Genomic DNA, 12,329 nt, shown 5'->3' with positions numbered 1-12,329 from the left:
TTCTACAGGATTTCCTGTAATACCATATAAACCTTATGCTCTATATCTCCCTTACTGTTCACTGTAAATTTAACATTAATTTTGATTTCTCATTTGTGTAAATCAAAAGTAACTCATTAGTCATCAGAGTTACTGGTGTAGTGTCAGACTGAGAGCTATTAATGTAACTTCAAAATATTGGGGAGAAGAAGGATAGTTTAGAGGACAAAGCCCTGGGCTGGGATACAGGAAGCCTAGGTTCAATTTGCACGTCAACCATAAGCTTTTTGTGCAACTTTGGGCAGCTCAATTAATCTACTCTGTGAGTCGGTCTTCCATCTGTGAAATGGTGTTCCTGTTGCCCTGTCTTCCATGGGCATCATGATGATAAAATCCATTAATGATTCTGAGACATCCCCATACCATGGTCATGAGTACCATGTAAGTACCTAGATAGATAAAGCAAAGTACTGTACAGTTTTTTAAGAAGCACAATCCTCTGTTTCCACAATCAGCCACCTTCACTGTAGTAGTGGCATTTTTATATATTATTGGGCTAGAACATTTCACAAGTGGAGTTCTTTTTCCTTCCCATCTCACTATTTTAAATGTATTTTAAACAAAGGAATAGTGATCAGATCATGCCCCACATTTCCCTTCATACCTAGCTCTGTCATAAGGGTACATCTACACTTCGAGATGGAGGCAGAATTTCCAAGTTGAGGAGACCTATGTTTAGCACGTTAGCTTGATTAGAGCTAACACAGGCATGTCTCCTCGAGCTGGAAATTACACTTCCAGTTTGAGGTGCAGATGTACCCTTAGTGACAAGAGCCAAATTCTCCTTCAATTTACATGCAAATGACTGCACTGATCACCAGGATAATGGGCCTGCAGTGAACAAGGTGGGCTGAGGAGAGTGGTATCTACTCTAGGGTTAGGTTTGGTGGATTTGCTCAGCAGGATGGGGAATTCCTTTAAATGAACTCATTCTCACATAGACAGACACAGCAGGAATGTCAGCAGTGAAGATCAGGGATTGGCTCCTAGCTGTCTTTTAAAAAGCCAGGTATAGGCTTTGCTATGGGCTTCTCTGCAACCTAGGTTATTACTGGGGAATGCAAGTCTTTGCCCCAATGGGCCCTGTCTTGTGTTACTGGATGAAAGCTCTGTTTTAAAGCACCGTCTTAGGCTCCACATCCTCACTCCGTCTCCTTGCCACCATTCAGCAGGTTTGTTAGGGGCAGACAATGCCTCCCCCAACAGGTCTGACTGGTACATTGCAACCAGCCTGGGAGAACAGCCAAGGAAGCAATAAATAGCCCCGCAGACGGGAATCCTCTTCAGCCGTCACGTATTTGTCCATGGCTCTGGAGCCCAGTTGCTGAGAGTTCATCATCTGCTCTCAATGTGATGCTGTAGCTAAGAGGACTAATGGGATCCTCTGATGTATAAAGTAATATGAAGTAGGAGTAGGAAAGTGTATTCCCTCTGAATACAGCATTAGCAAAACCGTTACTGGAATCATATGTCCAGTTCCCGTGTCCACTCTTCTAAAAGGATGTTGAGCTGGAAAGGGTTCAGAAAAGAGCTATACAAGTATTTGAGATCCAGAAACATGCCTTATAATAAGAGACTGACATTTAATCTATTTAGTTTAGCCAACAGAAGGCTAAGAAGTGACTTGATCATGGTCTATTAGAACCTATGTAAGAAAGAGACATCTGACAGTAGATTCTGCTCTTTAACCTACCAGAAAAAGGCACAGTGAGATTGTCATGCTTAAACTAGGCAAATTCAGACTAGAAATAAGGTTCACATTTTTAAGTGAAGGTAATTAGCCATTGGAACAATTTACCTAGGGTTTTGGTTGATTCTCTGTCAATAGAAGTCTTTAAGTCAAGATTGGATATCTTTCTAACAGATATGACATAGCTCAGACAGAAGTTATGGGCTTGATCCCACAGTTACTGGTCAAGGTTCAATGGCCTGTGAAGTCAGGCAAGTAATCACAGTGTTACCATTTTGCCTTAATCTATGCATGTATACATTTACGAACAGTTAATGCTGTTGTATAAGGGTTTGGACCAAAATTTATACCCGGACAGGATTACCACCACTACTTACCAGACTAAAAATTGTTAGCAGAACCTCACTAATTTGCTCTGAGTTACTTTTTTCAGATTACCCAATTTTTTTAATTCATTTTTCAACAATCAAACACAAAAATGCAATTTTCAACAGCACATCAAAGTTGGGGTTTTTTATTTCAACAAGTGTCATTTAGATTTATTTACTTACTACTTACTAGTACTTTTTTACCACATTTTTTTCAATTAATGTAATCTAGTTCAAGTAATCTAATATACGACCTCACCACAACTTTTATTAAAATAATGGCTGAGAAACAGGGCTGAGCCCACGGTGCAGTGGAGAAATACAAGGTTTGCAGTTTACAAAAGAAGAATTAGGGTGATATTACTATTTAGTTTAGAAACTTTCTGTGTTTCCATCATCCTGGGTTCCACTGTGCTCGGAATTATAATCAGCTGTGTGCAGTAAGTATAATGAGTTTCACGTTCTGAGGTTTGACAAAACAAGAGAGCATACTGTGAATCAGGAGTGGAAATTTGTAGCTAGACTTTGCCCCCATTCTAAATGGCTGTGCGGCTGAGTAAGGCTGACCTTGCTTTTCCCTACAAAGATGCTTTGGTGCTACCCCAACTGTGGGTTTTGTCATTATGGGCAGAGTGAGGGATGGGGGTGGGGGAAGGCAATACTACTTTCTGCAACCCAGTTAATATAAAAAGGCAAAGAAAAGCATTGTATGTAAAACCATGGTTCTACTTCTCTGGCTAGATGGGAGAGGAAAGGTGTGTTTGATGCATTTTATAGAGGGTTGATGTGCTCTATTACCCATTCAGGTGAGGAAAGCTCCAAGGAATTGTGTTTCCTTTGGATGCCTCACCACTCGGTATTTGGAACTGTGGTTAAATGCACATCTAGCCCTTTATATTTCTATGCAAAAATCTAGACTTGTGTTATGTTACTTTAAAACAGAAACAAAATACAAGCCTATACCCCCACTTTATTTGACAGAATAACTGAAATCCCACATGATTACAGAAAGTAAAATCTTTTATAATGTCAAACTTCTGGTCATGAAAAGGCAGGAGGAGGAGAAAGTGCTCATCCTACCTTGACTAAATGAATCATAGCATCTTTGAAGAACACCATGTCCAGACGTGCACCCCGAATGCTCTCGTTGTATGTGTGTAGAAACATATTTAAACGATCCTTTAGGTGATTAAAAGATTCAATTGGCTCATAGATTTTAGGCATATCAAAGACAGTTTCTTCTGGCTCTTCACCTGTGAGAAGAAGTGATAACAAGTTGTTAAGAGTGGAAATTACTGAGGAGGGCTGAGTTTTCTCTTTCCCTAAAGATATGCTCTAGATATCAGCCATCACATTTTTGTAACCTCTTTCCTATGTCCTCTGAAGTGGATGGCTGAATGATTTAGGACCTGCGCCTACTCCATTGGAAATCAATCATATCTGAGTTAAATGACATCAGGACTGAGACCTTAACAAAGTACTATAACTGGTAGCAGATGCCACACTTTTTTTTTTTTTTTAAATGCAGTATTCACTGGGAATGTAAGTTTATTTTACAAACAAGCAGACACCGTGCACATAAACAAGGGGGCCCATTTATTATGCTGTATTCTCTATTAATATGATATATTGGCAGTTTAAGTACATGCCCATTGCAAACTAAGTTGACGCACCTCATTTTATTTACCTCAGATAGAAATTAAACTGTAGAAAGGTCAGAACAATTGACTGCATGATATACAATTCAATAAAAAAGTCTCTAAAATAAAATGCATGGACCACTTCTTTCTTTATTAAATCTAGAACATTTAAATTCCTCATATACCAGCATCTGAAAAAAAAAGCTATGCAGTTTTCCTAGGCATATAACATGGGCAGAGAAAGGCTACACCCATAATTTAAGTTATGTTTTTCCATGAGGCTCTGCTATGTGGCAAGACATAATACAGCTGCTCAACATAGCTATGAAAAAGTGAATGCAGGTAAACATGCATATACTAAGCACCTGGCCAAAGTTTATCTTCATTTGTATCCTAATATTAATCAATTATGGATAGAGACATGTGGTGCAAAGAGGTGGATAGCACATTTCGCTACCACACTCCCCCACATCCCTTGCTGACAGTGAAAATGATACACAACTAAATTCTGCTCTCAATTACATGCTTAAAACTCCACAGACTTTAGGATTTTATCCTATATACTTCAGAGAGATAATGCCATGGCACATTCTCTGTGAAAAGCTTTAATTCGCTATGACCATTGGGTATTTCTAGTAGATACAGGGTGCAGCATCAATAGGCTTCTGCTTACCTTCCTATTACCTCAAAAATTACATGGGCTCATCACCGTAATTTCGGTATTCTAAGGGTTGATGAGCAATTGTTAAGAAGGTATAATACCCATAACTTGATTGCAAGATCAAAATGCTTAATCTGAACTGTGCATACATCATCAAGTCCAGCTGCTTTGCCATTTTTCAGGTGACTTGTTCCAGCATTGAGTTAATCTATTGTAGTCATCAAGCACCTTACATCACGAAAGAGTTTCATAACCAGTGTTCAGAGGTGAAAGTAAGGCAGTTTGGTCCAGTCCGGCATACCGGCAAGAGCCAGTATGCCGTGCCAGACTGGACCGGCTTCTCTGGCAGTGATTTAAAGGGCCTGGTGCTCCAGCCGCTGTGGGGAGCCCCGGGTCCTTTAAATCACTGCCGGAGCTCTGGCAGCCGGGCTCAGGCAGGGATTTAAAGGTCCCAGAGCTCCGGCCCCTGAGGGGAGCCCCGCACCCTTTAAAGCACCGCCCGAGCCCCGCTGCTGGAGCTCCGGTGGTGCTTTAAAGGTCCCAGGGCTCCCCGCAGTGGCAGGAGCACCAGGCCCTTAAAATCCCCGCCGGAGCCCTGCCGCCGCTACCCCAGTGATGGCAGGGCTCCAGCAGTGATTTAAGGGGCCTGGGGCTCCCTGCAGCGGCAGGAGCACCGGGCCCTTTAAATTCCTGCCCGAGCCCGGCTGCTGGAGCCCCGGGAGCCGGGCTCCGGCGGGGATTTAAAGTGCCCAGGCTCCCCGCAGTGGCTGGAGCCCCAGGCCCTTTAAATCACCCCCGGAGCCCTGCCACCACTACCCCAGCCGTAGCCCAAGTCCTGCCGCCCCGGGGTGGCGGTGGCAGGGCTCCCGTGGTGATTTAAAGGGCCCGGAGCTCCATGGTGGCTGGAGCCCCGGGCCCTTTAATTTGCCCCTGAGCCCCGGGGCTCCCAGCCGCCTCTACAGCTGGTAGCTCTGGAGTGCTTTAAAGGCCCTGGGGCTCCCAGCCACAGCCGGAGCCCCAGGGCCTTTAAATCTTGAAAGGCCCCGCCTCTTCCCATTGAGGCCACGCCTCTTCCCATTGAGGCCACGTACCAGTAAGTCCTTTAAGTTACTTTCACCCCTGCCAGTGTTGTGCCTTTGGATACGACAGCTGGTAAGGTAGAACTGAGGTTATGGAATGAAAGACTACACGCAGTTGGACACACTGAAATAAATCTGGAACCCTAGGAGGACTTTTCTGGAGGGGCCAATACAGACTGATCAATGTAGTGATGCCTGAATAAACTGGCAAATCAAAGACTAATGTGATCAAATGGGGCTACTTTAATTACACGAATATATGTGAGAACAGTGAGGTGCAGACCATAGACTCATAGTCTTTAAGGTCAGAAGGGACCATTATGATCATCTAGTCTGACCTCCTGTACAACGCAGGCCACAGAATCTCACCCACCCACTCCTGTAACAAACCCCTAACCTATGTCTGAGTAATAATAATATATGGAGATATACCTATCTCATAGAACTGGAAGGGACCCCGAAAGGTCACTGAGTCTAACCCCCTGCCTTCACTAGCAGGACCAAGTACTGATTTTGCCTCAGATCCCTAAGTGGCCCCCTCAAGGATTGAACTCACAACCCTGGGTTTAGCAGGCCAATGCTCAAACCACTGAGCTATCCCTCCCCATTTACCAACTCTTTGGGGAGACCTGTATGAAGGAGGACCTCACTGTAGTGATGGAAAGAGTCCTCGCTTGTGCATGGTTCTGGAAAAGCCTCTAGTTTGTGACAAGGATACGAGAAAAGGAGAACCTCAAAAATACATAGTAGCTGTATTAAAGAAACCATCCGATAATCGCGGAGAAGGATGAAGTCTGAAAATTTTATTTTTTCCAAAAAGCTGATTAGTTCAGAAGGATGAAGCGATCATGATCAAAGGAGAGTAATAGGAAATGAGGGATTTGTGTTAAAAGTACTGTGGGTGACATTTTTACTTCTCTGAATTTGTCTATTTACTTCTATTTACCTGATCTGTTCTTCATTTTTAGAGTGACAGCAATCTAAATGTGTTGTCATTTACAAGTACATAATGGGGGGAGGACTTCTTATCAAGATGGATGTAATCAAGGAAATAGCTTTTCATCAAACATGACTTATAGCAAATAGCAAATAGCAAACATGATTCTGGGATGTATTAACAGGTGTGTTGTGAGCAAGACACGAGAAGTCATTCTTCCGCTCTACTCTGCTCTGGTTAGGCCTCAGCTGGAGTATTGTGTCCAGTTCTGGGCACCGCATTTCAAGAAAGATGAGGAGAAATTGGAAAGGGTCCAGAGAAGAGCAACAAGAATGATTAAAGGTCTTGAGAACATGACCTATGAAGGAAGGCTGAAAGAATTGGGTTTGTTTAGTTTGGAAAAGAGAAGACTGAGAGGGGACATGATAGCAGTTTTCAGGTATCTAAAAGGGTGTCATAAGGAGGAGGGAGAAAACTTGTTCACCTTAGCCTCTAAGGATAGAACAAGAAGCAATGGGCTTAAACTGCAGCAAGGGAGGTCTAGGTTGGACATTAGGAAAAAGTTCCTAACTGTCAGAGTGGTTAAACACTGGAATAAATTGCCTAGGGAGGTGGAATCTCCATCTCTGGAGATATTTAAGAGTAGGTTAGATAAATGTCTATCAGGGATGGTCTAGACAGTATTTGGTCCTGCCATGTGGGCAGGGGACTGGACTCGATGACCTCTCGAGGTCCCTTCCAGTCCTAGAATCTATGAATCTATGAATCAAAAAACTAGAACTCCGCAAAGTAAACTCGAGAAGCTCTGCTAACATTAATAGTTCACACATCCTTTGCCAGGCATGCAATGAAAACAAGAACTCCTCTCAATTTCAATGGGAATTTTGAAACTGCTACAAATTTATGAATCCTTAATTGTACATTAGTTCTGTGTACACAAAGTAATTTATTTACAGCAATCTTAAAAATAATTACATTTAATTGATAATTTTGATGTTAACATGCAAAATGCTGGGTAACAGATTAATATCCAAACTTTAAAAAACTTATCTTGAAATGCTGAATTAAGCATTTCAGGTTTCATCTGATGAAACTATTAATAAGATAATTAAAAGCAAAAGTCATTTTCATAGAATTGCTTGTAAGTTAGTAACCCTATAAAATCTTAAACCGTTTCTTTTCTGTATGTGGAAGACAGCTCTGCAGTGATATTTCTGTCATATTTCCAACTCACTAACACCTCTTGTACATTCGTTCTGCTAACATTTCAGTTATTTGGACACAACTATAAAATGTTTTCTACAAATAAAAGACATTCATAAAGCTATTACTAGTAGTTTTTATACCGTTACACAACAGTATATAAATGCTTAATTCTAACATTATGAGCAATAGTGATACCCCTCAAAGTGAAAGTCATACAGGGATGTTTCATCCAAGCACCCTACACTTATAGTTTATTTCCTAATAAACTATATACAGTGTTTTTAGCCAGATTCTCCAAAGTTAAAAAAAACACCACCACTCATTTCTGGCTGGCTCACATATTAATCTTATCTTTAAGTGATTTTTCTTTCTCTTGACCTAACTTGAAATATAATACACTTCCTTTAAATAAAGTCTCATCAGATTTTTTCCCCTTAGGATAGTTCTTTGTGGGTTTGTGTTTATTTTTTACCATTATACTGTATTGATTCATTATACTGACAATTATATTTAAGTATTTTCAGAGAGTTGTACCATTTCACAGATAGTGACTAAGAGAAATATGTGACTAAGAAATATGTGACTAAAAGTTAATCCTGCTCCTGCTGAAGTCACTATGATTTTTTACTATTGAGTTCAAAGGTGGCATGATCAGGCCTTAAGAAGATGACAGACAGCAGAAGTACTTGGATAAGCAACAAGAGCAGTAGCAGATTTTAATGAATATACCTGTCACCTTGATCCCGTTTCTTCCCACTCCGTCTCTCTTTAAGTTATTAGAAAGGAAGAACAATCCCATGATGGGTAGAAAAATGCTCTGAAGTTTTCAAACTGTTCTGATATCTGATGTACTACAGGGCATGCAGCGGTTGCCAACTACTTTCAGATTAGTGATCAGCTGTCCTTTTCTAGTGGTTGATACCCCATCTACTCTGTCTCTAACTCTGCTATCAGGGATATGTACTTTGAAGTTACAGTATGAAGAGATTAGGGTGACCAGACAGCAAGTGTGAAAAATCGGGACGGGGGTGGGGGGTAATAGGAGCCTATATAAGAAAAAAAACCCAAAATTGGGACTGTCCCTATAAAATCGGGACATCTGGTCACCCTAGAAGAGATTGAAACAAATGAGTAATCATGTGACTGGACAGTTCATGGGTAACAGATTAATATGGAAACTTCATGCAGAGGATTTTTGAAATTGAGACAGTTATTTTAAAAAAATTAGGGCTGTCAAGCGATTTTAAAAAAGTAATTGCGATTAATCGCATGATTAATCGCACTTCTAAACAATAATAGAATACCATTTATTTAAATATTTTGGATGTTTTCTACATTTTCAAATACATTGATTTCAATAACAACACAGAATACAAAGTGTACAGTGCTCACTTTATATTTATTTTTTATTACAAATATTTGCAGTGTAAAAAAAAAAAGAAGAAATAGTATTTTTCAATTCCCCCATTACAAGTACTGTAGTGCAATCTCTTTATCATAAAAGTTGAATTTACAAATGTAGAATTATGTACAAAAATAACTGTATTCAAAAACAAAACAATGTAAAACTTTAGAGCCTACCAGTCCAATCAGTCCTACTTCTTGTTCAGCCAATCACTCAGACAAACAAGTGTATTCACATTTGTGGGAGATAATACTGCCCGCTTCTTGTTTACAATGTCACCTAAAAGTCAGAACAGGTGTTTGCATGGCACTGTTGTAGCCAGCGTCGCAAGATATTTACATGCCAGATGTGCTAAAGATTCATGTCCCTTCATGCTTCAACCACCATTCCAGAGGACGTGTCCATGCTGATGACAGATTCTGCTTCATAACGATCCAAAGCAGTACAGACTGTCAAATGTTCATTTTCATCATCTGAGTAAGATGCCACCAGCAGAAGGTTGATTTTCGGGTTCTGTAGTTTCCGCATCAGAGTGTTGGTCTTTTTAGACTTTTGAAAGCATGCTCCCCCCCCGATCCCGCTCAGATTTTAGAAGGCACTTCAGATTCTTAAACTTTGAGTCGAGTGCTATATCTTTAGAAATTTCACATTGGTAACTTTTGTGTTTTGTCAAATCTGCAGTGAAAGCATTCTTAAAACGAACAATAGGTGCTGGGTCATCATCCAAGACTGCTATAACATGAAATATAGGGCAGAATGTGGGTAAAATGGAGCAGGAGACATACAATTCTCCCCCCAAGGAGTTCAGTCACAAATTTAATTAACGCATTATTTTTTTAACGAGCATCATCAGCATGGAAGCATGTCCTCTGGAATGGTGGCCAAAGCATGAAGGGGCATACCAATGTTTAGCATATCTGGTACATAAATACCTTGCAATGACGGCTTCAAAAGTGCCATGCAAACACCTATTCTCACCTTCAGGTGACACTGTAAATAAGAAGCAGGCAACATTATCTCCCATAAATATAAACAAACTTATTTCTCTTAGCGATTGGCTGAACAGGAAGTAGGACTGAGACGACCTGTAGGCTCTAAAGTTTTAGATTGTTTTGTTTTTGAATGCAGTTATGTAACAACAACAACAAAATCTACATTTGTAAGTTGCACTTTCATGATAAAGAGATTGCACTACAGTACTTGTATGAGGTGAATTGAAAAATACTATTTCTTTTATTTTTTACAGTGCAAACATTTGTAATAAAAATAATATAAAGTGAGCACTGTACACTTTGTATTCTGTGTTGTAATTGAAATCAATATATTTGAAAATGTAGAAAAACATCCAAAAATATTTAATAAATTTCAATTGGTATTCTATTGTTTAACAGTGCAATTAAAGCTGTGATTAATCACAATTAATTTTTTTAATCGTGATTCTTTTTTTTTTAGTTAATCGCAGGAATTAACTGTGATTAATCAACAGGCCTAAAAAAAATCCATGCAACATCCAAACTCAATTCCTGTTCTTACACTCCAATATAGCAGGAAACAGTTGGCTGTCCTCACTGCTTCTAAGGCCCTGGTCTGAGGGAGAAAGCTGAGTCTTGTGACCCATTTGACTAGCAGAACATTAGCTTCAGTCTGAGAATAAGTGAGAGCTGTAAAGAAAGGTAATTGGGAGGGTTCTCAGGGCTCTGACAAGCACAATAAGTACAATCAGCCACTAAAAAATGAGAACCTCCTACTTTGTCAAAGAATGTAGATAAGTGTCTTGGTTAAAGGCACGTAACTCTAATAGATATGCAGAGGAAGAATTTTAAATGTTCATTTCATAGGCCTTATGTCCTACAGTCTCCTCTCTTTACTTGCGTTTTGTTTCACAAAGAAGAATGTTACTTTCCTTATAGTAACTGGAGGTTCTTTGAGATGTGTGGTCCCTATTTGTATTCCACTGTGTACTCATGCACTTCATGCACGCAATTGTAGAACTCTTGAAAACAGTGTCAGTTGGTCCACACAGGCACACTCGCTCTCCTTGTGCCTCTGATCAAGGAGATTAAGGGTTGAGCATACCAACCCCTCCTCCAGTTCCTTCTCTACCATAAATCCAAGAATGTTTTGAAGCAGAGGGGTAGGAGGGCAGATAGGGTCCACATATCTCAAAGAACCTCCAGTTATTACACAGTCGGTAAGTAACTTTCTCTTCTTCTTTGATTGCTGGTCCCTATGTGTATTCCACTCTGGGTGACTGACAAGCAGTACTAAAGAAGGAGGAGGCTGCCAGGATGCAGGCAGCAAAGTCATTTGAAGTACTGCCGTCCCAAAAGATGCATCAGTGGAGGAGTCCTGTACTAAAGCATATTGTCTCACAAATGTGTGGATGGAACTCCATGCAACTGCTCTGCAAATGTCAAATAGAGGTACTTCTTGAAGAGATGCCATTAATATCACTTGTGTTCTTGTAGAATGAGCCCTCATCCCATGAGGGGGAGGACAATTAGACAGCTGATAGCAGAGATAGATAGAGGCTCCATTTGCAGATCCTCTGAGAGGATATAGCTTGACCTTGAACTCTTTCCGCTACAGCAATGAACAGTCTGGGAGTTTTTCTGATTGCCTTTATCTTTCACAGGTAAAAGGTTAAGGCTCATCACATGTTGAGGGAATGAGGTCTCCTCTCTTCTTCCAATGCGTGTGGTTTCAGAAAAAACACAAGTGAAGTGACTGGTGCAAGTGAAACTCTGAAACTACTTTGTGGGTAAACTTAGGATGTAAACGTGATGACACCTTGTCTCTATGGAATATGGTGAAGGCAGATCCATCATCAATACTCCAAGCTCGCCCACCCTCCTGACTGAGTTGATGGCTATCAGGAATGTAACCTTCATGGACAGAAGAGAAATGAAACATGTGGCTAGTGGTTCAAAAGGAGATTAAGAGAGCACCAAAAGAATAAGGTTTAAGTCCCATTGAGGAGCAGATTTCCTTACTGACAGAAAGGCTCTGATTAGACCTTTCAGAATCTAGTAGTCAGTAAGTGAGCAAAAATTGAATAACCATGAGAAGATGGGTGGTACACATTCACTGGTGACAGGCAGATCCCAGCTGTTCTGAGAGAAAGATGATTGTCCAGAATAAGGGGAATACTCACAACTCATGGGTTTCTGTTGTGCCCAGACAAAGAAACACTTCCACTTGACTAAGTAGAATATTCTAGTGGAATCTTTTCTACTGTAAGTAAGGATGCTTTGCACAGCTTCAGAGCATGAACGTTCGAGAGTTGACACCCATCCAAACACCT

General features: G+C 40.6%; 1 protein-coding gene across 1 annotated transcript in view; it reads right to left on the bottom strand.

Moving 5' to 3' along the window:
• DNAH5 (dynein axonemal heavy chain 5) overlaps positions 1–12,329 on the bottom strand; it is a 248,587-nt gene that overhangs the window by 80,711 nt on the left and 155,547 nt on the right. Inside the window, exon 55 of the mRNA XM_065398374.1 lies at positions 3,178–3,350. Coding sequence (XP_065254446.1) covers positions 3,178–3,350 — 173 coding nt within the window. The remainder of the gene's footprint in view (positions 1–3,177; positions 3,351–12,329) is intronic.

Source organism: Emys orbicularis, chromosome 2 (assembly GCF_028017835.1).
Source record: "Emys orbicularis isolate rEmyOrb1 chromosome 2, rEmyOrb1.hap1, whole genome shotgun sequence".
NCBI classification, from domain to species: domain Eukaryota; kingdom Metazoa; phylum Chordata; order Testudines; family Emydidae; genus Emys; species Emys orbicularis.
The sequence above is the reverse complement of the archived record's forward strand: the minus strand, read 5'-3'. Positions and strand labels throughout refer to the sequence as shown.